This window comes from Tenebrio molitor, chromosome 7 (genome assembly GCF_963966145.1).
Source record: "Tenebrio molitor chromosome 7, icTenMoli1.1, whole genome shotgun sequence".
Classification (NCBI taxonomy): Eukaryota; Metazoa; Arthropoda; class Insecta; order Coleoptera; family Tenebrionidae; genus Tenebrio; species Tenebrio molitor.
The window spans coordinates 2432919-2460175 of NC_091052.1; the positions used below are offsets into that span (position 1 = coordinate 2432919).

General features: G+C 31.7%; 1 protein-coding gene across 1 annotated transcript in view; it reads left to right on the top strand.

The window, feature by feature from the left end:
* Nucleotides 1-39: 39 nt before the first annotated feature.
* Nucleotides 40-27257, top strand: part of LOC138135968 (uncharacterized) — a 54368-nt gene continuing 27150 nt past the window's right edge. Inside the window, exons 1-2 of the mRNA XM_069054983.1 lie at nt 40-198; nt 608-862. Of these exons, the coding sequence (XP_068911084.1) occupies nt 178-198; nt 608-862 (276 nt within the window). The 5' untranslated portion in view covers nt 40-177. The remainder of the gene's footprint in view (nt 199-607; nt 863-27257) is intronic.

Below are 27257 nucleotides of genomic sequence, written 5' to 3' on the forward strand. Positions count from 1 at the left end.
CATTCCTCCTACCACCATTTGTTGCAGAGCGCCAGTATAAACGACTAATGACGGAATAATACGACTTTTTACGAGCGCAGCTCTGTATCGTGACGTCATATAATTAGAGTAAATACAAAGTAGACGATGGTGTCAGCGTGTTGTTTGTAGTGCTCTGTGATTAATAGTGAAGAAAAAATGGATAATACCGATATACAGGTACAGAAATTATTTTGGAGATGTTTTTACACATTAGGGACGTGTTTTCGAGGTTATTTAATTTTTTCGGGACAAATCATTCGTAATTTGTTATTTTTTCATTATTGTGATTGTTATGGATATTAATTGAGTTATTCGGAATTGTCATAAAAACACCGTTGTTTTTTTTTCAAGCAAACTCCGGTCCGGGAAGTTTGTAATGCGTTATTTTCGTTAATTTCCAATCGAATACCCGCATATTCATAACAATAAAATTGCTGATTAATTCAAATAAATTTAATTTCGTCTAAACGTGATAGTGGATAAATGAAGTTATTTATTGGACGGTTAAATCTGACAATGGTCGCGGTTGGCTGAATTATTTACTTTTTGATTGAGGAGGATAATTAGTTTTTTTATTTTGTTGCAGTTGGTGGGGGGCCCGTGTGGCCAACATGGTCCGTATACATTTTACAAGGCATTTAAATATACAAAAAACGGCGTCAAAAGAATAGTGACTTTGAGTGAATTTTTCTTTGTTAAATTGTGGATTGACTCGGATTTATTGTGCATTGGTGAATTGCAGTTGTTATGGAGTGATAAAAATAGTGACCAAGTGTTGGCGAGTTTACGTCTTTATTTTCTTCCAGAGAACACACCGGAAGGTCGGATGGACCACGGAGAGGTGACGAATATTTTCTATTTTTATGAACTCATTGTTTTTTTGAATTTTAACGCGAGCGATATCGATTAGCAAAACAGTTAGTTTTTTAGAGTCGACTGGATCATCATAAAAAATTATTACAATCGTGTTGAATTTTATAAGGATTTGCAATTACGACCGTCATTTAATTATAAATCAGTTTTTCTTTTTAACTATTTTTAATGTAAATGAAGCCTTGGAAGTCGAATGGGGAACCGTCCGGTATTCGTATGGAGCGTTTGTTTGTTGTTTTCCGTGCGATGGTTGGATTGCCGTTTTAATAGCTAGTCAGTTGCCGCTTTATATTGATGGCATCTAACATTCTCTCCAGTAGAGCTACACTTGAGCCGGTTTACAAAGATTATCCCACTCTAGTTTATGTTTCTCTTTCTACTTTATATATGACGTTATTATTTCTATATCCGAAACTTATTGTTGTAATTTAAAGTCGATTTATAACAGGTGGAAATACAATTTCGTCCCTATCATCGATCGATACATTATCCACAATTGCCATTAACCATAATTATTACATTACACTAAAATTAATGCAACACAGTTCTCACGTATAAATAAACAACATAAACATTTTTGTTGGCTTTTATCACGAAAATAGACTTTCGCCTATTCGTATCAAAACTTACTTCACACTCTCTCGAATTGTACATAATTATTAGAGGAATCCAAATGTGTACATTGTTAAATATTTATTCCTTCCATTGTCCTCTCTAAAACGTTTTGAGTCAGTTACTTTTTTTACATTATCTCCAACCGTTTTCGTCATTCTTTTTTATTACATTGTCTGAAAAACAAACAAAATCAAATTCTAATAATTATCTTAATTATTTCCAAGATAAGCAATTCATCCGTACACTTGTTTACACGCTCTACGTTAATTTCATTTCAAGACACGTAGTTTTTTAATAATAAAAAGATAAAGCAACTGGTTCATCTATTTATTCCAATTCTAACATTTTTATTAAAAAGAAATTCAATTCGAATGATTAAAATTGTGCCCTTGAAAAATATCTCAACGGAATTTGAAATTATGGGACCGGTTTTAAAATACTTTGTTCAAGTGATACCAAACGGATTAATTGAACATATTTTTAAGTAGGTGTAAGTAATGATAAGCGAAAAGTTTGATGAAATTTCTCATTTTGAGATAAACTCGGTCGACGAAGATAAATTTAACCAGCTTGGCAATTCTTTGGTTGTGTTTACGCTTAGTCAACAGAAAATTGTACAGTGGCGTGGGAATACATCAGGCAATTATTACATTTTTATTTTTTATAATGCCAATATTTTTCACATAACTGCGAAATTTATACACAAAAGACTTTCATAAAAATAATGTGGTCCACTTACTAGATTTTTAGAATTCTCTATTTTTTACCTAACAGTTAAACTTTTTTTTTTCAAATTAGAAACTTGAAAACAGTTTCTGAAACTTGAGATAACCGCAAAGAACTTAGTTTTCCCCACCTGAATTCCTCAGGTCAGTGTCATGGATTGCAATGCAATCAAGAAACTTGTCAGATTTGACACAGAACAATCACGACAATTTATATTATTTTAGAATACCTACCTTATAGCAATAACAAGCCTAACTTTCTCTTTCTGGTATTGTGAACAAACGATCGAGATTCGTTCTTCCTACACGACTCTATTTTATTTATTAGATTCTGAATCAGAAGTAATCATTGCTTTACTCATCCGATTTATGTTTTTGTCGATTTCGACCGGGTTTGTTTGGTTTATTTCAATATTTACAAGAGGTTATACACATTGAAAGGCACAATCACATGCCATGTTTAATTCGGTACATAAAACACATCGGGGAAAAAACACACACGCCGGTACATCTCGGAATAATTTTAGGCCAATTTGCCAACTGAGTAACTCCACCACCTATAAATAAAAATCAACATACGACACACAAAAAACAGCAGTGAGTAATGAATTATAGGCAAAAGATTACATCTCTGTGTGTCCCGTCGCCACTGAATAGAAAACGAACAGATAAAAACAGAAAGGACGAAAAAAGGTTTTACTTATTACAGGTTTTAAAGGGGCAAGAAGTCGATGTTTGTGTTTGTGGGGTAATTATTATTGTATTTTTAATTCAAGTAGAGAGGAAAATTTGACATCTGCGTTTTGTGGAGCGAGGAAGAGAGAGACGGCACTGTATCTCAGCCGTACTCCATTCAATAAAGAACAAAGATAAATGCATTATTGAATAGCTTCGAGAGGTCTATGAAAGAGGGGAGAGTTTAACATGGCAAATAATATTATTTTGTTGTACACGAAACCTATTTTGATAAATAGTTTTTTAACCATCAAGTTCAACTTTCACTTGCATAAATTTGTCGAGGAATGTACGATTTTTTCCTCTTATCGAAGAATAAGTTGTTTATGTTTGTCGAAGGGGAATTCACAGGGAGACTGGCAAAGGTGAAATGACTGACAGAGCCAAGCTTTTGAAAAAAGGGAGTAATGAATAAGTGAAGCGATTGGACAGAAAAAAAGCAAATTTAAATATAGCTTTAGGAGAGAAATTTCGAGTATCACAAACAAACACAAAAGATGGTAATAGCGTTTGAGAAGAAACGGGCGACAGGTAAACGTTAGTCGTCCTTTATTAACGCTGTGGGATTGGGTAATTAAGACCAAGTTCATCCCATTCTGGAAACTATAGTTTCTAGTCTTGTAATCATGAACATCCCCTGTGTGATAAAACGAGATGGTTATAGGCGATGTAAAGGGATAAATTAAATTTGTTACTTAATGTAAAACATAAATTTGGCAAAACTGAATCTTTCATGGACATGGTTTATTCATTTTTAATGATTAGTTTCGGACGTCGCTGACTTTCAAGTTTCAAGGGGAATTTAACTTCCACTGTCGTATTGTTGTGGTCATTTTGAAAATTCTACCTCTTGAAAGATCGACTAACGGTAAATTCTTGTAAAAACGCGATTACCTGTTATTTTTAAAATTCGTTGCGTTTTTGCCGTAATAACTTTCACTGCATGTTTCTAATGGATTTGAATTGAGCGAAAAAAAACTTGGTGTTAATTTTAATAAATTTGCGTAACATCAACAATTACGCAACACGAGAATGTATTTTTTTCAAAATTTAAATGCTGATTAGACCGAAAGATGTTATTTGATACATTCTCATTTTCTCTTAATGTTAATTAAACATTATCGAAGCTATAATGGTTCGAAATAATTTAGCACGCAAGCTTTATGTTGTACTTATTATCGCATTATTATCATTTCCTGTTATTACATTTCATAGTCCGTTTTATTATTATATATTAGGTCAAGATATTCTACGATTAATTTTACTTATTGTAATTCGTTTTAATTCCCACCTTCACGCAATAAATAGAACAATGGATATGTTTATTTAATCGTAAACTGGAACATGTTCATCAAAATTCAATTAGGTTATGCAATTACGAATTTAATTATTACCAAATTTGGAGTAAATTATTATTGTGCACGGATTTAATCGTTAAACCAACTAAATACACTTTGTTATCTCAATAATTGATTACAAAACTTTAAAACACATTTTGAATACTCGCCATATTTAAAACGGAAACGATATAAAAATTGAAACAATGGGTCGTTTCGACGGGGCTATGTAAATCTTTTTTTTTTTAAATATGTATACGTAAAATTTTCTTGGACACCGACCGGAAATTCACACATAGCCGTCATTGTCTTTGGCATTTTATCAAAAAACCACGGAATGGCAAATGTGTTACTAATAAATTGGTATTATTTTTAAACTTAAGTGTACAGGATGTAGTGCATACAATTTTTTCAAATGTTTTAAAATATCTAAAATTTAAATTATGTTAGTTTGTGAAAACATACAAAATTTAATTTAAAACACCTTTAATTTTTTCACAAACACAGCGTTACACAATATTAATATGTTACAAAGCGAAGCGTTATTTTTTTTTAATCATGTTTTTATTATGAATCATTATTTGAAATACTTTTCGTTCATTTATACAAAATTAACATATTTGAGATTCATATAATTGATAGCGAAACTGTAGAAAGTTTGAAATAGCAATCTATACTTCAACTGTTAAATTTATGTTTACGAAATTTTTTTATTTGTTATAAGGTTTATTCAAAGTATTCAAGCGAATCTTAAGTGACAATCTAGAAAAAATGTCAAATATTTTTGACTGTTTGTTATAAACGTCGAAATTTTCTATTTCGGGTCAGGTTAAGGTTTTTGACATTGTATCACATTATCACGTATACGATAATAATCACAAATAAAGATAAAGCATGTTTTTTAATCACATGACTGTTATCTTTTCGCGCTATATTGTGCCAAATTAAATTCACAATAACATATTTCAAAGCACTTTGTGCAAACTCTCGTCGACCATCTTTAGTGACATTTACAATGCTTCTAGACATTTTTACAACTTCTACCTGAAAATACCTTCCGAGAAAATTTCAGTATTAAGCGGATTACGAAAATTTCAGGCTTTCTTTTATTTCACTTTATTTTCGGTTGTTATTTGAAAGAGCTGTAAAATGTGTTTTAATTAGTTCACATACAAAACATGTCACATTTTCGTTATCTCTAAAAACGGTTCTTTTACCAGGCTTGTCATAAAGCTTTACTTATCTGAGTGTGAAGTAAAGATAAAAACAAACGCAAACTAAAATTAGAATAGTGTTGAATGTAAACCAGAATGTTTCAAAAATAGACGCGATCAGAGTTGGTATTATTAAAATGGCTTTCAAAACCAACATGCGGCACTACTGCCAAAATATTTTAATAACTCGAAGAAAAAATAATTTACCACAATAATCGATGATATGCGGAAAATATTAATGATACTATTTATAACGATGGTACCGGAGATGGTTTAGAGAATAAACAGACAAACCGGTTGGAATTAGAAATAATTATAAATTATGGATACTCATTTTTACTGCCAATTCCACAAATGAAAGTAAATCGATCGATCGAAAACATTCTCCCGGTGATTTTACGCAACTAATCATTTTCTTTATTATTATTAATAATGAATGCGCACGTTTAAAAATTCACCTCTAATTATACACGGGGAAAAGAAAACCGCAGATAAGATAACGTCATCGGTGCAGGGTGGGGAATGTAAAATTGAATAGGAGATGCGTCCATTGACGATATTTATTATCTCTTTTAACTGTCAGCTCGAAAAGCTTGCACACGCATTTAAGTCAGAAATGTGGACCTACAAATTCGTTGAGACGAATATAGCCAATAATAAAACATTTACAAGCTGGTAAACTATATTTCGTACGGTCTTAAAACCCTATTGAGTTTGCTTTTTTTTCATCAAAACTTATTTCTATTGTCACAGGTATTTTGTTGCTGTTTCATAATTTAATGTGCCTTGAAATTGATAGAGTTAAGGAATAGCTTATAATTAGGAAATTTGACTTGGCAACGTCGCTTCGCGTTCGAAAAAATGAAACATGTGCATTTATCATTGCCTTGTCCGTTTGTATTGAGATTCAAATAAAATATAATCTGACAAGGAAAGTTAACAAAGGAATTCCTTCCACCAGAAAATTGGTTTTTGTTCCTGGTGACGTCAGCCGACAGATATTTTGTCGTTAGCCTTTTTGTTTTGTACATAATTAATTGAGAAATAGAATTTAAGTTATTCAAAAATCTGAATAGTTTTTACAAGTTCCGTGGTTATTTTCAAACTAGTATAATGTGTAAAATAAATTTGGTTCTTATCACTCTTATCTTATCTACAATAAATAATTAGTTAATACTTGTTATATTATACTTGCTTGGTGCGGTTTTTTTAACCAAAAATTACATCATAATAGATAATGAAATACACTTTTCAGCGTAATTATATTATACTGCATCATGCGGGGAGAAAATTTTGCCAGAAATTCAACAAGTTCTTACCTGCTACTTATTGTTACCTGGTTTTATTGAATAAACCAACTCTTACAAGGTTCCTGACAATTTAGGATTTTCGAAACCACTTTCTGAGAAAAGGGATTTTAATTGGAAAATATTTCTTTAACTAACAACAATAATCGTTTGGAAATTTCCAGTAATTATCAATTATCTTGTTTATGGTACTATGTGGTACTGTGGTAGTGTCAATACATTTTGAAATATTTTTTTAAGTTTAATGTCTATTAACTAACATTGCATATTAATTATATTATATCTAATCGGTTGACAGTAACGTCAGAATATTATATTATCAAGAATATTAGTCGGAAAATATTTATTTTAAATTTTAAACACTGTTACTAAATTATATATTATGACATTCAATATTTTTGTAACATAACATTTTGTTGCAAATATGGGATTTTATATAAATACTGTTATAATTAAATTAATTTATTCTGCCAACCTTCAAAATTTCAATAATTTTGTACCTCTACGTGTGGTGTCAATGACATTTATTCTTAATTATTCAAAATATGCTATTTATGTAGTTGGTTTATTAATTTGCAAAATTTAAATTAATAAACAGGCAGCAGTATTATTATTTAATGAGCAGAGACTCTATCAATGCTGATAATCCCCTGTACCGTTTATTTGCACAGGGATACTAACGCGAAATACGCGGAAATTTACCATATATGTTAGATAAGAACAATTTTAGTTTACACAAGTACTATAGGGACTACGTACTAGGATTTGACATTTTTTTCTCGACTGTTACGTTTCACAAAATCGTAAATTATATGCTGTATTTCTGTGATTTAAAATTACGTTTTAAATATTTGGTAAACAAAAATTGATAAATACCATTTTTTTAAGATAAAATAGCGAAAATAGCAACTGTCATAAAATTTCCTGTTGACAATAATACATATATTTTATCATTTAGGTAATAATAATTTTCAGGCTAATCGGCTTAAAATTTTCGCTTATATTTGCTTTGTTAATTGTGTTTCAATTAATATTAGCTTACTCTTCAAAATTGACGTGGAAGTAATTCAATTTTTGCCAAATAAATTGATGAAATATTAATAGAGGCAGTCCCGGTATCGGTTTTGTACATATTGTTCTTGTCATTGTACGTGTTTTTCTAAAGGGTCATAAATTCGTCAAAGCACCCTTGGTGTTGTACCGCCCCCTTTTTAAAATATCCAAAATTCGAAACAGATGTCAAATAATGCACCTAACGAACGGTCAGCGTTTATTGTGCGACATAAATGTTTTCCGAATAGGCCAAAGAGGAATCATTTTAATTTTCGTGATGAGAACAGGCCACCATAAATAATCGAAGTGCTTATCTAGAAACAAATATGGATGCTTTGTGCTATGTGTTCATTTATCTTGTCATTCTGTAATTTATTTCTGTCAATTATTAAATTATAAATCTCGTAGCTACTGTTTGTACGATCAATATGGGTGATCAACGCATGAAAAAAACATTCCGATTTCCCATTCAAGTGTAAATGATTTTGGAACATGTTTTAGGGGAAAAGCAAGTTGTATAATTTTACAGAAATCAACTCTAAAGAGTCGAACCGTTCAGACGACTAGATTAGGGTATAGGACAGGTTTGTGGGGCTGTTTTCTTAGAAAATGTTCAGTTTTGTCCATAAACATTGCTTCTTTCCCTTTTGGCCCAACAAAGGGCAAACGTTTCTCTGGGTGGTGACGTACCATCAAATACACAGCAATACTCGAGTCTATTATACTCGACTGATAACTATTTACGTACTTGCTGACTGTGTTTTTCTTATCAAAATGCAAGCACGTTATCAATGTTTATCATATTTGTTGATGATACATAAATTGAAATGTGATTTTTTGTGTCATATTTTTACTATATTATGTGAATTCGAGGTATTATTTACACCACGTGGTCCGTATAATATTATAACGTCGATGACCCCTTTATTTTTTTTTTTGTGTGTCTAAAGTGAAAAAAATTAATACCTAGCCCTATTGCATTTTAAAATTTAGATGATTTCTGTTTATAAAGTATTTAATTGTTGCATTCCATAACAGATTTATCTATGCATATTTTTCTAATTTGCTGAATGTGTAATAATTTATGGCCACTCCTTTTCTAGAGTTCAGGCGTCGGTAATAATTAGGCTTTTTTGCTTTCCAGTTTCATTGCATTATATAATTTAGATAAGGATAATTAGTTCCGAGGATAATACTTGTAGTCTGTTTGCATATCTGCCGTTAAAATCTTAAATTTATTGCGATCGGTCTTGTTGTGGTTTCTTGAATTTTTTTTTAGATATTTGAAAGTAATCTATTGTAGTTTTCGCCCAATAAAATAGGACAACTAAATTTAGAATTTTATGACCATCATTTAGCTATTATTACAGCAAACAAAGGAAGTTTGAAGCGGTTTTTCGAGCAATTTATTTTCTGAAAAATCCATCGGTGTCTGCACCCGTCGGTGATAACATTTGGGGCATGGTTAATGAGCGTTAGATAAAAATTATTCGATAAAATTATTACGAAAGTATCTGTTTTTGTGCTTGGAGTCACATCATTAACAGTGACACAGATCACGTCGTCGGACTGGAGCAAATTCATGCTCGTGATGGGAACGTTCATCTCGGCTTCCGCAATAAACAGTAATAACATGGAATTATATGGATCTTGACAACCCAACAACTTGTTTAAATTAAACCATGGGTCATATTAGGACCAGAAACATTAATCGTCTCTTTATTGTTTAATAAATTATCAAGCGGACGTGTTTTCGTTTCTTTTCGACCTCCCTTTGCTCTCCCATTTTCGCATAGGTGAGCGTTTATGCAGTCAAAAATTTATTTATTGCCACACTTGTGTTTTTTTATTATTTTTTTCGGCATGTTATTTAGGTTAATTGTGTTGTCACTAATAATATTAGAGTCGTGTTTATGATAATGTCACAGAACTGTACCAATATTTAATCAGTCCGGAGCTATAATATTCGAGTGTGTACTACTGTACCTGTCTATCTGTACCAATTTATTGATCACCGGTGTACGTACAAGTTAATAATCGAAGGAACAAGACGCCCATGTAAATACTGCTTGAGTCATTGATTGCCATGAAAATAAGGATACTTTAAAATAAACTCATGTTTATTTTGAAATAGAACAAAAAGTTTGCGTTTAGTAGTAAATTTTCGATGTGATTTTGGCCGCGCGCCAATCGAAATGCCTGGGTCTGGTTCATATTTAAAAACGTAAAAAAACTCTGATGACTGTTGCATTTTACTGAATTAAGTCGTATTTTCGGAGTTGAATCAGTTTTGTCGATTTTATGTTACATTATTCGAACCAGCGGGAACACGTTTTTATGTTTAAATTAAGCGACAGATGTAATTTCAGTAGAATAATGACCAGTTCAAATAAACCGTTTGTTTATGATTAGTTCTAAGTGGACAAACTACATAATCATTAAACATGCATCGCCTTTTATTTGTTTACATTGCATTCCGGTACTCCTCTTTCGATTTTGTTTTCTCAAAATACATTACACCACGGCCAACAGAAAGCGATTCGAAGGAAAACAACTTCGGAATTTGTTGCGTTATTTAATGGCAATCGTGTTTACATTTTCGTTATATTTGTGTAAAAAATTTTAAAAGGTAGTTCGTGAACGATTTGCATTATGATTTAATTAAGAACAAAATTGCCATGTTGTATCGGTGTTCATTTAAATTTATCCTCAGAGTTGGCGTTGATCAGTCGATTGTGAACACACCACGGATTACAAATCACGGATCAGTTGCAAACTGACGAGTGGTGCGTTCACAATCGGCACATCAACGGCAACTTCAAGGAGAAATTTAAATGAACACCCGATATTTTTTAACGTAAAAAGTTTATTTGGCGCAGAGCACTAACGTTTAAAAATATTTATTTAAGAGTATAATTACTGTATATTAGTTTATCAGTCTGCAAAGATTAACAGGTGTTTTTCTGTTGCCTAAAAAGTGTAAATTAACGTGATGGTGTTATCGCAAATAAATAAACCGGAGAAAATTGTTTGGATGAAAATTATACGAGAAAGCGGGAAATTTTCAATTGGATAAATTTTTATTGCATCAGAAACGATTGTTGTAACTGAACAAGAATTATTTGAAAAGATGTGTTTATTCAGAGAGAATAATGTGCTACCGTGGTGTGTAAAGTTGAAAATTTAAATTTCAGAAAATGTAACAGAGAGAAAAGGTTTAACAAAAGCAGTAAAGGACGAACATTTCATAAAAGTTTAATCGTATCAGGTTCTCGGAACGAAAACAACATAAAAATAGAAGACACGAAAGCAGACTTAGCATTATTTATTACGTTATCATAATATAATTCGCCAGCAATTTTCTTCGGAAGATGAACGCTTTCATGAATCTAATAACCAATTTTTTTTTCGAGTCGTTTCACAATTGAAACGTTACAATAATCATAACAATAACGTTAAAACCGCAAAGTAAATAAAAAAGGCAAGAATCGTAAATATAACAGACGTCGAATTAATGGTACTTTCGTCGATTGTTATTGTAATGAATGTAATTTAATTAAAACGTTGTTGTTTCAGTAATCCAATTATTAAAATTAAAGGCGCATGTTTCTATTAAAATAACTACTTTGTTAGATTAATAAAGGAGAAACAGAGAGATTTTAAAATTGTTTTCGTATTGATTTTCGCTTTAACAACAGTAGGTGAGCACTTTTAGCCAGAATATATACGACTAAGGTGAGTCTATTCATAATTTGAATGTTATTGAGTGCTCCCGGAGATACATCCAATTAAAAAACATTCCAGAGATAGTATTACAGGAGAAACACAATATTAATATTTTTGTCTTCGTTTTATTAAAGCGAAAACAAAACCTTAAATTTTTCCCATTTTAAATGTGACTTTATTGTTCGAAATGAAATTCTCTTGTTGTACCGTCTTTCTCTCTTTTCGTGTTACTGTTTGTTCTTATCGAATGAACGAGCTATTACGATTGATTTAAAACGAACCGCCTCTCTTCTCTCCCCTCCGTTCCACCGTTGCTAAATAAATAAAATGCTATTGCACCACAATAATGAAATTTATCCGACTATAAAAACGCTAACCAAGAATGCTTCATGCTGTGTCAACTTACTATGTGAACAAGCAACCTTGACGTTTTTGTCGTAACAATATAAAAATTATTATACACTTAACTACACAATTGTTGTAAAACCATAAGTGTATGAATAATTTAGTTCACCTGGTGTTGCCGAAATTGACTCTTAAACCCCATTCAATTCTGTATTCAAATACGAAACACAATAAACAGGAGCGTTTATGAAACGCATGAAAATTGACTAATTACTTCGTGTTCCCCAATTTCTACAGTAATATATTCGAAAAGAAAACCTCCAGTAGGTATAGCTACAATGTAAATAAGTTAACAATCGTATTGATGAAGGTCATGTTCAACGGAACGTAATAACTTTTATTATTTTTATTATTTCTTTCCTTTTAATTGCTGAGCTATTAAATTTACATCACAATTTACTTATGTAACATTTAGGTAAAAGATCTTAATCCTTTGTGAAAGGCCCCCCTTTGTAGATACATATATTATAAACCAGAAAGGTTTACAACTTTGACAGATACTTCTGAAACTGCTTGGAACGTTCAGTCGAGAGGGTTCTCCTGATCGGTGAATTATGAAAAATGTTTCAGGAATAACTTGATAATGAAATTCCGTCTTACTAAATGTTAAATGACTTAAATGTCAATAAAATCCTCCACGCCTACTTACTCATTCATTCTTAATCGACTGTATTTTTTTTTTGTCTTTTTAATTTTTACCTTGTAAACAATCACATCATGAGCACGATTTTTTGCAGCGTATTTCTGGATCATTTGGTGGTTAATACCGTGTACATAACGAATCAAAGATGAAAATGATTGCAGCGTTAGTAGCGCATATCAAAATGCGTGGACGTGTTGTAATTTTGACTAAAAGGAAAACGCACTTTCTTGAATTTTTATTTGATTTTTGCAAAAAAGTGAAGTAATGTTGATGTAGTGAACTACGTATTTGAGTAGGAGGTTAAAACGAGAATTTCATGCTTAAAAAAACTAACGAAACGAGTTTCAGCTTAAAAAAATTCGTCGTTAGGAACCGGAAGATAAATTCATTCTACATGATAGACAATAAAAAACTGAGTGGGTGTCAAATTGGAAGGAAATAAAAATTGGAACGAAGGAAAATACGCAAGTAGTGAAGTTTTGTAAAAATTTGAAAAATGCGTTGTTGATGTTTATGCTTTGTGAACGATTAATCAATGAAAAACATTAGTCGATTAGCTTATAAAAGAATTAGTAGACTGAATATAAATAGTACAGATATTTTTTTAAAATCGAAAAATGTACATCGTGGAATTTTTCGTTTCGTTGCAATAATAAAAAGGCATCATGTCAACGGTGACGCGTCGTTAATTATTTTTTTATGACAACGAGCTCGAAGTTGTTTCGGATTATAAATTTCAACTTTCTTTCTCTAAAGATTACATTATGTCGATTTTAGAGGATTTTGTAGTTAAATGATAATTTGTTAATACTTTCACGTCGTTGCAACATGAAATATTAGAAATTTACAGTATTTTATTGACAAAATTAGCGTGTTATCTGTTCGTGTTTTTGTTTTAAATTACCACCAATTCCGATGGAATCGGTTAAATATTAATCCGAAAGGGCAAGTCTTAAGAACACTTTAAATGGGTTCTTTCAACTTGGTCTTGTTTGATTCATGTCATACTCAAAATGGATTGGAAGTTCGAGTTTGTAGAAGGTATTCTCAGTGTGGAATCGATAAAATTCATTACTTTTCCTCATGCAATTTTCTATTAAGCTATTTTACTCTTTTAATATCACTGGAGTTTTCGTGTTTTATTTTAAATTGACAAAATAAATTCGAGCGCAATGTTGTTAACGTTTCAATTTATTTCGACGGTTGGCAAATGATTCATCGCTCCGCTTTTACGTTAAAAGTCAAAACCATTATATTAAAACACGTGAAATTGTTTAAACAATCCTAACAATTGTTTTATGAGAATTTGCCGTTTATATTGTTAATTGTTGATGGAGTGGGTTGAACCTAAAATGCTACGTAGAATAATTCCATTTCAAACACATAATGGACTATAAGCTACGTTATTATTAAATTATTAGCAATTCTGACTCATCAGTTTTGTAAATTTCGTATACCTACACGTCGTCAAATTGTTGAAAATCAAATAAAGAATTTTAATTTGATATTCATGTTAATAAACGTTGCGAAATGTGAGTTATCATTTTTTAATTACTATTTGTCCTGATAAAGCTTTTATCATTTTTTAACTTGGAAAATAACAAAAACATAAATATGTAAGCACTTACTTGAATAAAACAATTGTTTTGTTTCCTTTACGTAACGCTGTTATTTTCACGAAAATACTAAGTGAAATTTAATCGTTATTTTGATAGATTAAACCAAGGCTGCGATTCAAAGCCAGGTACTAACGAACCTTTTTAATTATTCAACAAATAACCGTGGCTATTATTAATAGATGCATCTTTTGTACTCGAATTGAATGGTAAATAAGCTTACGGATTTGTAAATGTGAACAAATGATTTCACTTATCTAATGGTATTTATGTGTTATGTTATTATGTTTTATTGGTATGCTCGATGTGTAACAGCTGCGTGGGTGTGTGTGACCTGCAGCCAATATTTATCGGCTTAAGGGAAACGCTAAAGGTTCTTTTCCTTTGATTATTAAATTTTAATAATAAATAAAACATGCGATTGATTCTTGTACAACTTGGTGAATCTTCAAATGCTTTTCCGACAAGAAAATCTCTTTTTCCTCTTTTATTAACTTTATACACTTCAAAGTTGTTTGTAGGGCGTGTTTTAAGTTTTAATATGAAACTTTCATAATTTAACGAAATTTATGGAGGCGCATACCTACATTCGTACATTCTGGGTAATATGTTACACATTCTAGAGCTTTTGGCGCCGAGTAATTATTGTTTTAAACCCCATGGGTCGATTAAATCGCAAAGGTATTGGCAATGTGATTAGAGGGATTTTTATCCTCTAAAAATGTGTGTAGAAAGTTTGAGTAGGTACACATTTTTTTACCGCATGCGGGTCAAGTTATTTGTGACCCGAGCCTTAGTATTAAATCGGTCAAAAAAGCGACATGCTTTTTTAAACATTTGTTAGATAATGAAATTCTAGTCTTCGAGAAATGTTTTCAATTATAACGTGAATTGCTAACAGGTTTGGTGTGTTTTTTGTGCCATTTATGCAACCATTTTTAATTTCATTTTTAAGTAAACGGGAGTGTTATTACAATGGAAATTTCTCACGTAAATACATATTGCGCCAGTAATACCAACCGTAAAATTATTCCATTAGAATAAAACAAATAATATGCAGTTGCCGCTGACCGTTGGATAAAAATTAAAATCAGTGATTTATTGATGGAGGATTTGAAATATAAAATCGGTACCTGTTTTTTATGTTTGTGTGATATTTGTATTGTAGATAAAATCCATTGTTGTTACGTTAATAACACGACTCTGTGCATAATATACCTAACCGTAATTGCGAAATTATGAACCGTGGAAATTGATAAGGGTTTAGGTCTCAGCTTCCCCATAATAACCGAGCAGGTGGTTAAAGTTGCAAGAATGTAATGAAAACGGCTATTTTAATTAAGTTGATGCACATCTGTTCAACTGCAGTTCACAATACTAATCGTTTATTGAGATGTGTTAAATAGAACCTTCGAGGGATGTGGGTTTCGACCCACACATAAATTTGAAAAGTTGAAAAAATACTCATTAAAAACTGAGTTTTTTTTAACACGAATTTAATCCAAAAACCGTATTAAAACGTTATTGAATTGCCAGGTGCTGATTCAAATGTGAGATAAATTTTTATTGTCAGGTCGGTGGAAGTATAAAAATTACCATACCATACAGCTTGTTTGTTGGCATCTCCTTGTAAATAAATTTATGGACATTATACATATTAGGTACGAAAGCTTGTATCGTGTTCACTTGTGCATTTTAATTAACCACGCTGATGATATCTGCGAGTATAATATTTTTAAAGAATTCCATAATTTGATTTTTTTGTCCGGGATCCTTCTAAATTTATGAAAATAAATGCAAACGATTGTTTTCGGTAATTATTCGGAATTTTGTAGGAAGTGCAATGAGAGGAATATGCCGTTGTTTGTGTTATTCGCGTACATTATCCTCGCGTTAAGGATCTTTTTTTTTAATTCTAATTAAGATAAAATTATGAACCCCGGCACAAAACGAATCATACGTGAACACAATAACAAAGTTTGTTTAAATGCTGCAGAACTCGTTAAACTAATGACAACTTTATTCTACTAGTTCGGGTGCAAAGGGACACATTCACCCAAATAATTACTTCCCAGAGTTGAAATTTTTTGACGAGTCGATTTCATTTTTATTGTTCCCGGATTGTCGATGACAAAATGGGATTTACGTATTCGTTTTAAATCTGCCTCATTTGACAAACTTATTTCATTCGCTATTTATGACACAGTGTATGCGACATTACCATAAAACGGAATGAATATAAAATGGAAAGGGTGACGAAGGAAGTAAAGGTTGCCGAAATGGGGCAGATGCTCGGCACCTACTTACCGAAAAATGTCTCAGAAAATTTTGATTGCATATTTATAATACCTTAAAAAGTGGAACACAGTCAATGTGGCGTTTAGGAGTTTTACAGTAAAAAAAAGATTCCAAATTTTAGATTATTGAGCAACTTTGACTCTTCTCCTTCGTGGTTTTAGTTGTAAATTGATAATAAACCAGAATCTGTGCGATATTTACTCCACCATTTCCTACATTCCTCACTTAACCTAAGACAACATTTTGCGGTAGCAATAACAGTTTGTTTGTTTGTGTTTAAAATACACGACCCAACATTATAAGGGAATGGAAGAGGAATGCAGGGAATAAAATTTTCACTCAACTTTTTATCTAGTCTGAACGAATTGTTTTATTTTCGTTTGGGGCGTTTGTTTTGTTAAAATCTTATTTTCTCTGCAACAGTATTAGGAGTTTTTATGTATATTTCATGAACAGCCATTTGTCAAAGTTAGTTTTCCTTTTATAACTGAACTCGAAGTCGTTACAGAGAGTTTACAATCCTATCGATTTGTCCGTGTCTGCTGACGAGCTTTATGCCATTTAATTAATAAATAAATCTGGATCTGCGACACAACAGTGTTTCAGATGTGGCTACGTGTAAGTGCTTTTGATGTTATTTTTATTTGAAGTTGGGAATAATGGACTGTCGAAAATTCCAGATTTATTACGCCCATAAAGGGCACAGATGTGCGTTGAAAAAAAACTTGTACGAAGCGAACATCGATTAAGAAACTTGGCTCGAACTATTAAATTATTGTGTTGCTGGTTAACGCGCCCCTAGAAGATTTAAAACAAAAGAATTATTAATTAGTTGTCACGCAAGTAATATTTCAGCGAGAGTTCTTTTGCCAATTCCGTATTTTAATCTCTTTTTTTTTATGGAAGACGAGCAATAATTGATGGAAATAAAATGAACCGTCTACCTCCTATAAAAACAAATTTATTAATTATTGCATTTAAAAGCTCGACAGATACGAAGCAGGGAGAATGATTTAAATTAGGAGAATCAAAGAGTGAGCAAATCCGCTCCCGTTTCGTCTCCTCTCCTTGTCGGGTCCAGCCCGTGGGAGGACAAAAGAAGGAGACGGAAACAGGGAAGCCGTTGTTGAAGTTATTACAGAAGCCAATTACATGAGAGGCACTTTGGGACGTTCGCTCTATGCCTGTTGAGAATATCAAACAATGTTCCGCCCTGTTGAGAATAAGGGTTGAACTATTAACAGAAAGGTCTGTAAATCGCTATTTGCCTGGCTTTCACAGATTCTCAGGCTTCACTTAGAAACTTCTTTTTGTTGGTATATGATTAGAATTTCGTATAAAATCCCCGAGATAACTACCCCTTGATGAATCTTTAAGTTAACGAAAGGAATTCGTCCGCCCCAAATTTTAGTTGTTTATGAATAGTTGGTGCGGAAAGGGCGAAGTAATTTTGTTTACTTTACTTGTGTCTGGTTAACTTAATCGTTGTGCATAGGCGTGGATGAATTATTATATTAAACGAGTTTAAATGCCTGTACTGCGTGGAAAAACTAATCATCCGATATTGTTGAAAGAAAGCTCCGAGGAACTTTTATAACAAACCCATCGAAGCGTATTTAGGAAAAAAACGATTAGTTTTTTTCACATTTAGCAATATTCAACCGTTGTTGGTACGTTTAATGCATGAGATATTCGAGCTTTAAATGCACGCATGCTTCCAATTATTAACTACTATAATTAAAAATTGCCAAACGTAATTACTGGAACATTTTTTCAGTTTGGTGTATGTGTGTGTGTGCGTGTGTCGATTGTAACTGAAAGGGGATTTATCGTTCCACATTTTCAATTAAAATGTAAAATTGTAATAAAATTTATCGTCACATGTGGTTTTAGCAGAATTTCAGATACAAACATCATCTGTATTATCAACAGAATATAAAACAAATCTTGTAAACGTAGAATTATGTCAATTCAATTTCTTTTGATAAAAGCACAGAAACTGAACGTCCAACAAAAACGACTCTAGACAAGTTCATGAACTTATTTCTTTCCTATTACCTTTAGTGTCTCGAGTAAAATATAAAATATTGTTCTTTTACTTTCTAAATAAAAAAGATATAAAAGGACTTTTTAAAGATTTATTTATCTAGGAATCGAATTTCTTTCAGTGTTTTTATTTTCTTCGAACAAACGTTTGAAACTGTGATTAACGTTAGCAACGTCAATTAGTGTTTTACTTATCAGTCATTCGACATTGCTGAAAGTGAAGCCTTATTTATAGTTTTAGTGACAACAATTTCATCGTAATTTGTTTATCCAACCAATTACCAACATTTTCTTATGATTGGCAAGGATTCTTTAAAATATGCATTTGCGTGAAACAACGTAAAATATTTTATTATGTTCAATCCAACGGAATTCTAATAAAAAATAATGTAATGATCAAGATATTATCTAGATAGCTCATAGTATTTTGTATTTATAAAAATGAGTATGATTTATGACACAAATATTTAATGATTAAGTGACATAATTGAAGCGACATACTTCGAAACTGAGGTAATGTAATTAAATAAATATTTGCCAAATAATTTCATAATGTATTTTCATATTTTTAGATTGACAAATTGAGGAACGAATCAATTCTTTCTTAATAGTAACGTTTCGTTATGCGTCCTCAATGGGTTATGTATCAATAATAATAATAAAAAATATCTTATCGAACTCTTAGAAAATTAGTTTTTGATCTCGTTAGACAATGTACTATTTTATATCTATGATAATCGCCACAGATTATGTTTTATGATTTGGAAATGAAAACTTGTTGTTCTGTTGGCAGAAGATTTTTTCATAAACCTTAGTAATGTTTAATTAAGTGTATCAAAAAATATTGTGACATTTAAGAAATAAAACTTGAAATAAATGACGCAAGTGTTTTTTTGTGTGAAAATCTGCATACACTTATTTTTCGCTTTTGCACGTTTTAGCTCCGTTATCACCGATACCTTCTTATTAAACAGCTACGCAACATCACCAGTCAAAGCAAAGTTTTGTTACGAAAATAACGTTGCGTGATCCCATTACTGGTACAACAAATAATACAGATTAACAATGATAGGAATTAAATGATGTATTAAGTTCTACTTACGTCCAATGGAAATGTAAATTATTCAGGTTCTAGTTGCACAGCAATACATAATATTTGTAATTTACCAAAGAGACGAAAATCTCAATAAAGATTTTATTATTGCCGAGTTCTCGAGATCGTTTAATATTCATGACGTGAAGGATATTACATTGTACATGAAGAAATGGGTGTTTTGTTCTATTTCTGTCGAAAATTTCGAATAATAATAATCATAATAAAATCCATGAGTAAATAGCACTTGAGGTCTCTTTCTCTGACGGAATTCAATTTCGGTTTGAGTAATCAAAGAAAATTCTATGTTCAAGTATCTCTTCAATCGTCGACAACACAATGAAATTCCGTTTCTCGCAATATAATGTGTGTAATTTTTGTACACTAAATACGTCATAATTTGCTATGCAACTTAATAGCTGAAACGAGCATTTTTCTCGCAGTAATAATCGTGTACCAGCACAGTATTTATTTTTATTCAGATAAAGTAACGTGTAACCGTTTCCTGTGCGTCCTTAGAAAATTAAAATTCTAGTCACAACGTTAAAATAATGAATTTTTAGTGATTGTTTATTTACCTTTCGTATAGTCGCACAAGGTTTCTAAATTCGACTGTAAATTAATAAATTACGCGGTTATCTTGACTAAACATAATTTACTTTAACTGTTAAGTTAATGCTACTGAAATGTTTACATTTAAAATTAAATTTAATTACGCTGTTCTAATTTCGTAGCGATGCACTCCGCCGGAATTTGGTCGGAAAATAAAGGGAAAACCGTACGTTTGTACATTTGTGTGTGTAACATTTGAGAGAAGAACTCTGATTACGTTTTTATTCTGTTTTATGATTAATGAAATTTCAAAATGGGGCCAATATGTTGTTTTCAATTCAAAATAGTCAATTAATCTTTGCCTTGCTTTTCGAGCTGAACGAGTATTATACGTGAAATTAATGGACCTGTTAAGGAATTATGTATCTCGTTTATTCTGTGTAACTCTCGGCGTTCGATAAGGTTAGGTAGGAGTCGATACAAAGACGAGAAATAGAATAAAGCGACCCTTTATATAAGGTATTGGGTTTCTCTACATTTTCATGTAGTTGACCAGAAATTTATTTCGACTGAGTCGGTCTGAATCACCTGCCTGTTCTATTTCAGCCCCTTTTTCTCGCAAAATACTCCGTATTTTAATTATGATTTAGAACAACTTAAACCACCGATGTCGTTAATATCGATAAAACTTGAGCAACGTTTCTACTTTAATTGTGTTGCGTTTTCTTAAATGACTGTGACCCTCTTCTGGAAATGTTGACTGTACCGATTGCTTTGGTAATATTAAAGTAATTATAATGCAATTGCTTTACGTTTGAAATATGTATAAAGTAATGGATAAGCCGAATATGTCCCTCAGGAAATAGAAATTCTCATGTTACTGTTCCAACGTTCTTTGTTAGTTTTAAACAAACATTACCAGAATCACATTTACAACCTTATTAAATTCTGAGACTATAATGGCAATCAAGACCATTCAATTACTCCATGTCCCTATGGTAACTAAATTGAGAAACGTAATCGTTCGGTTACCTCTGTTTATAATTCGATTGAGCATCATCACAGAAACTATTCTTGGACGAGGAGTACAAGCGCGAGTTACTGGTTTAATTTTGGACATTTTTGCTTATGCGATTATTTTTTATTACTACGTTGATCTGCCAAAGTAAGTTTTTAGACCCCGAAAGTCGACGACCACTTATGCGAACACTAAGAAAAAAATACACACACGCACTTAGAACACAATCGAAAATATTTGAAAGAGATTTTTTTCACTATTAAAACTATCAAGAAAGATTCCGTTATCGATCAAATTTTATTGCTTTTGTTGACCGTTTTTTGAAAAGTTTCACATTCTTGTGACAACGTTACATGCTAAAATCCTTTTACTCGCTTAAAACAAAACTTGTAAATTTGCATAAACGTTTTTGCCAAAACATTCTTTTTTTTTCTGGACAGGCAACGACTTGCAGTTTATGTAGTTTTTATTAGACGTAAGCATTCAAGTTCCGGAACAAATATGGTGATGGGTCTGTACTTGTAAAAATAAATGTGGCAACGTCGTTTCGTTAGGTGAAAAGAACCAGGTTAATGCAAATGCTCGGCTAACTCATAAATATGACAATATTGTTTGCAACTATGAGTAATTAATGCCTTCAATGGTTCGGAAGGCATGCTGATGGAGCGCCGATACCTATCGAGATGATTGCGGTGTTAGGAACCCTAATGAAATTTGATGATGGGTCTTGAACTGTTCGACCGTAACACATTTCCGGGTGAATAAAGATGACCCTTTTTAAAGAAATTATGTCGATTGTTCGGATAAAATGAAACAGGTTAAAGTTAAAAAAAAAATTAATTTGTTCAATTTATTAACATCATAATAGCGCATTAGCATCGAAAATACATAATTTCTTCGGATGTATCGTGTTAATTTGTGTTTTGAAATTCTCATTGACTTTCTCTGTGTGTCCGAACGCTGTGCATGTTTATATTGTCATAACGTTCGAGGTTATGAATATTCATTATACACCGTTCCTAAATTAAATAAACACTACTATTCACATTCGAAACTGATTTTTAGTCCGGTCCTATTAGGAAAATGTTTTAGAAGTAGTGCATTCGGGTCGTTTGAACGTCAATAGGGGTTAAATTTTACCCTCTTTAGAAGGGAGGAATATGTGTATAATGGAAAATTTTACATCGACAATGCTGCCTGCGTGCCATTCTTATGAAATTGCTCTTATTTAAGTTATGGGGTAGAAAATCCTTATTTTGTGGATGAATCGGGAACAACCGCGGTTTTATTACCCTATTTTATGTATTGCAGATCAGAATCAAATGTTGAATGCATATCATGCATCTGTGTAATACCAAGACATTTTTGCACTGTCTGTTTTAAGCAAAAATCATAAAATGTTGCCTTATCTAATTTAAATACGCTGGCGATAAGAGTCCTTTTGAATGAATCTGTTATTGTAGAAATTACTCCTTAAAGAGTTTGCTTAAATTTTGCCATAAATGATACGTTTACACTCTCTTGTAAAAAATTTAGTGTTAACAATGTCAACAACAGACTAGATGTGTTTGATTAAATTTAATTATTAATTACAGCTATAATTGTAACGATCATAGCTCTCACCAATTGTAATCGTGCGCAATGATTCATTCTATTTCACGACAGATCATTTGTTCCATATATAGGGCGTTGCGCAAATATCACATTACTTTTTAGTTATTCGTAATTCAATTATACATGTTTACAACTTGATTTAATTTATACGAAACAAAGAAAAATGACACAGCAAGTAGAACAGTTTTCTCGAAATGTTTTCAAACAACAATAACGATTTATTTATGCGCAAATAATATAACGCATTGTTATTTTATTTGTCTATTTAAATTCCACATCATACTTAATGAAAACACGACCTTGATAAAATCTTAATCGATTTGTTCAAGTAATCGTAGAAAATTTTGATAAATGATTAATTCATTTTGTAATCTAATCAATTTTTATAGAGAATTTATTGTCAAAATGATTAATAATTATTTGAGTCTTCGATAAAATTTAAGTACAAAGATAAAAATTATCGTTTGATGAAAAAAAGGAGAATCTATGTAAATCCATGACCTAGACCTACTAAAGTATGACCAAGGAATATCAGAAGAAAACAACAAAAGTTATACTTCTGAACAAGCAATACGGTTAATTCGTTTTTTAAACTTGTTTCTGCATTTGGTCCGATCGTAAAATTGTTTATAACGCCTTTCTATTTGGTAGAAACACGACAACTAAGGTGGGTCTCGAATTTGGAACGATCTGTATAAGGAGTTTAATTCTGTCGAGAAAATATTAAAAATGCTTTCGCGTTATCATTTCATTTTACTTCAATAAAAAAAGGCTTCAGCAATAAAAGTATAAAAAAAATTACGTAGGAGAAGAACGTCAAGGTTCGTCTACCATTTTTGGATAGTTTTAAATACACGTAAAATGTGATTATTGCATCTATAATAGTTGATATCTATGTTTTTTTTAATATCAACAGCAACGATAAAAGCATTATCACTATACATACACAAGTAAATATAGCTCACCATTTGATAAATACATTTCCATTTAAATCGCTTTTTACGTATTAGGTAGAATTTAATTTCAGGATATTATTACATTTACGAATGTTACTTCTGCGGTAAATACAGATGAGATTATTTTGTAATAACAGAGTAATATTTTTTCCGTGTTGTAACGAACATGTGGATGGTATCGACTTAAAATATAAATGCAACGGAATGAGTAGTTCGTTGGAACGGTTCATTAACCAGGTAAAAGCATGAAAGCATACTATGCCCATTTTGTATCGCACTGTATTGTACATTTCGAAATATTTCACCACTTATTCAATTTCCTTTTAAAACAATTTCTAATTAACAAGCTGCGAGTCTTTTTTGTGCGTGTAAACCTACTTAAACCGTGACTTATTGTTTAGCTTTGTTTTTTATCTATTTACATAAGTTTCACATTAAATTTTTAAATTATTAAACACCGATAAGAAGAACAAAATGGGTACGTTAAACCGTTATTATTTTGGTCGTTATCAATGTGGATTAGTCATGATCAGGTCGTTTCGACAAAAAATTCCATTCAAATTATTCAGTTAGTAAAAAGATTTCTTCAAAAAAAATTTGAAAGTAAGTAGAGTCGTGTCGAGTAATCACTTCTCACCAGATTGAATTGATGTATCCGCGATCCAAACAACTTGTGAATTATTTAAGCCATTCTGGTTTGATTTTGATAATAAATTCATATTTGGCCGTGCCCCTCGAGCTGCGATTTTATTTTAGCGGATGTCCTTACACGCTTTTGTAAAAATTCAATGTCATTAAAAACAAATTGATTCATTGACCTTGTTTATGAGCAAACCTTCGTAGACGTCGTTGAATATCGAATCTTCACTGTGCGAACTAGGTAAAGGAAATAAGTTTTTGTTTTTAACCGGGCCATTGAAGATATAAAAGTGAACGTCCTTTGTTTCGTCACGTCACGATAATTTATTTAGATTTATCTTTTCAGATAAAAAAAAAACTTTGTACAGCTCATTAATTCCAACAAATTAAATTCAAATGTAGTCAGTCACCGGCAGGTTTTTATATTCTTCTGAATTCCATGTAAGTGATGAGGATTATTGATTTAATGAAGCCTTGAACAATGCTCGTACTCATAACGAGCGTAATTTTAATTACATATAACTACTGTTTTATCGTTGCGTTTGAGATAAATATTTTCACATTTTTACAAATAACGACAATACGAGCGTATATTGTTGAAACTTATTGATCAGCTATAAATAACTTAATCTAATTTAAATGGCGTGAAACTTGTTTAGTTGATATTACGGATTGATCCCGGCGTTTATAAAATAATTATTTTATTTGAATACTTTCACAAACGCCTCGAGTACTTACATGACATGCTTATTCATTAAATTCTCTATTACAATGGTAATAATTGCGTTACACAATAATTCGAAGGTTTCCTGGTAGCTAGATTTCTTCCATATTTTGTGTTGAAAAAAGCATCATTGTTTCTACACGTGCTTTGAAATAACAACGTAATAATTTACGTTATTTTTAAACTAATTTAAATTTATTACATTGTATGCATCGAAGTTTGCAACCCGCTAAACACATCTGTCGAACTCGTTGCATAACTGCGACAATTTTGGTCGATAAATCGGGGAAGGGCTTGTTCGCTTTATTACAATTTAATACATCCATTGACGACATTTAATTAATTATATTTATGTATAGCGTTCTGTTGTCGCTGACACGGTCTCGTTAGAGAACCTTGAAATCTGTATTTTGAGGTAAAACCCGAATCTTCGTGAACTTCGTACGTGTGGGTGTTTTAATTTTGCGACTAGCAGAAATTTGTAAAATGTAATATCTTTGTATATCAAATTAAAATGTTTAGAATTACTCGTTTCATTGAAATGATTAAAAATAAAGTATGATGGGGAAAATCACATTTTGCAAATTAAAATGAAGATGGTGTGGCTGCCTGCGACTTATTACTCATCCAAACCGCTTCCTTGAATTTTATTTAAATAGCAGGCTTGTTAAAGTTCGTAATAAATTTCGAGTTATTTAACCAAATCGGTGTTCTGTGTTTACAGTGATAAACTGGTTATCTAAATATTCTACAAACAAAACTAGTTATTCTCGTTTTCGTAATAACACCGTAATTTGTATCAACACCAATTATTATTGTAAATAATTCGCTTTCTACAAATAATTAATTTAATTTAATTCAGGAATAATTTGATTTTCGCTTGGGCAAAGTGGGGCATTTAATGTTTTTCTGTCATCGGAAGTAGTACTTTTCGTGTAATTCAATCAAGTGAGAAAGCGAGTGAGACAGAACCAGTGATTACATCTCTCTTCGCTTATTTAATATTTATTAAATTTAGGAGAATACTGTGAATGGGCTCCAAATAACGAAGCACAATAATTATTTTCCCTCAGCTTCGCAGATGACTTCGTAGAACAAGACGTGGATAAATTAAGGAACGGACTCTGACAATGTAATTTGATAAAACACCTTGCAATTGATAGTAAATTATTATGCTTACGACGGAAGTGAAGTTTTTGATACGATAATTACAACCGATGAAAAATGAACGAGGAACATGCTAAACTAACTACCGGTCCAAGTAACTTGTTTTTCAATTAGAATTTCGCCAAGAGTCTCTTGGGAATGAATCATGTTTTGTTATATTTATGAAAAACGCTTGTTTAAATCGGTTTCAGTTTTCGCAGGAAATGACATCCATCTTGTGTGTTGGTTTCTCGTTACGCCACTGTATTTTTGCATAAATCTGGCCGTATTTAACGTTTTATTAATTTGTTTATCTCGTGCTTGTCCACTTATTTCCGTGTAACGATAAATCATTCGTTCGAGTTTTATTTGATGTTTTTAAGTAACGGTTTACACATTATTCCCAACGTCCTTACAGGAATAAGCATGTTAATTTATTTGGAATGCACTTGAACTGCTTGTTTGCGGCAACTAAAATTAATTAATTTATTTTTGTTGTAATTCAAACACAATTTGGAAGTCGTGCTCTTTATGGAAGATTATCCGGGCTTAAAGTTTGTGCTTGCAGCTCTAGTTTATATAATCTTATTGAGCTAGTCGCCCTGGCCCATATTTCATCCAATATTGCAACGAAGCGGACAATATTAATATATTTTTCTTTCAACGACACGACATGAAGAACATGTTTCTTTTAATATTGACGTAATAATAAAAGTTCAACAAAAACAAATTGATTTAACATTTTGTTATAAAACTGTTCCCGGCACTCAACTTTTTCATGAATAAGTTAACCGTTACGTCTAAAGAATCAATAGCTTTCGTTCCGGGACTGGAGGGAATACAATTTAAATATCAGCAGTTCTTTAAATTTAATAATAATTACTATATGAGAGAGTTCAAG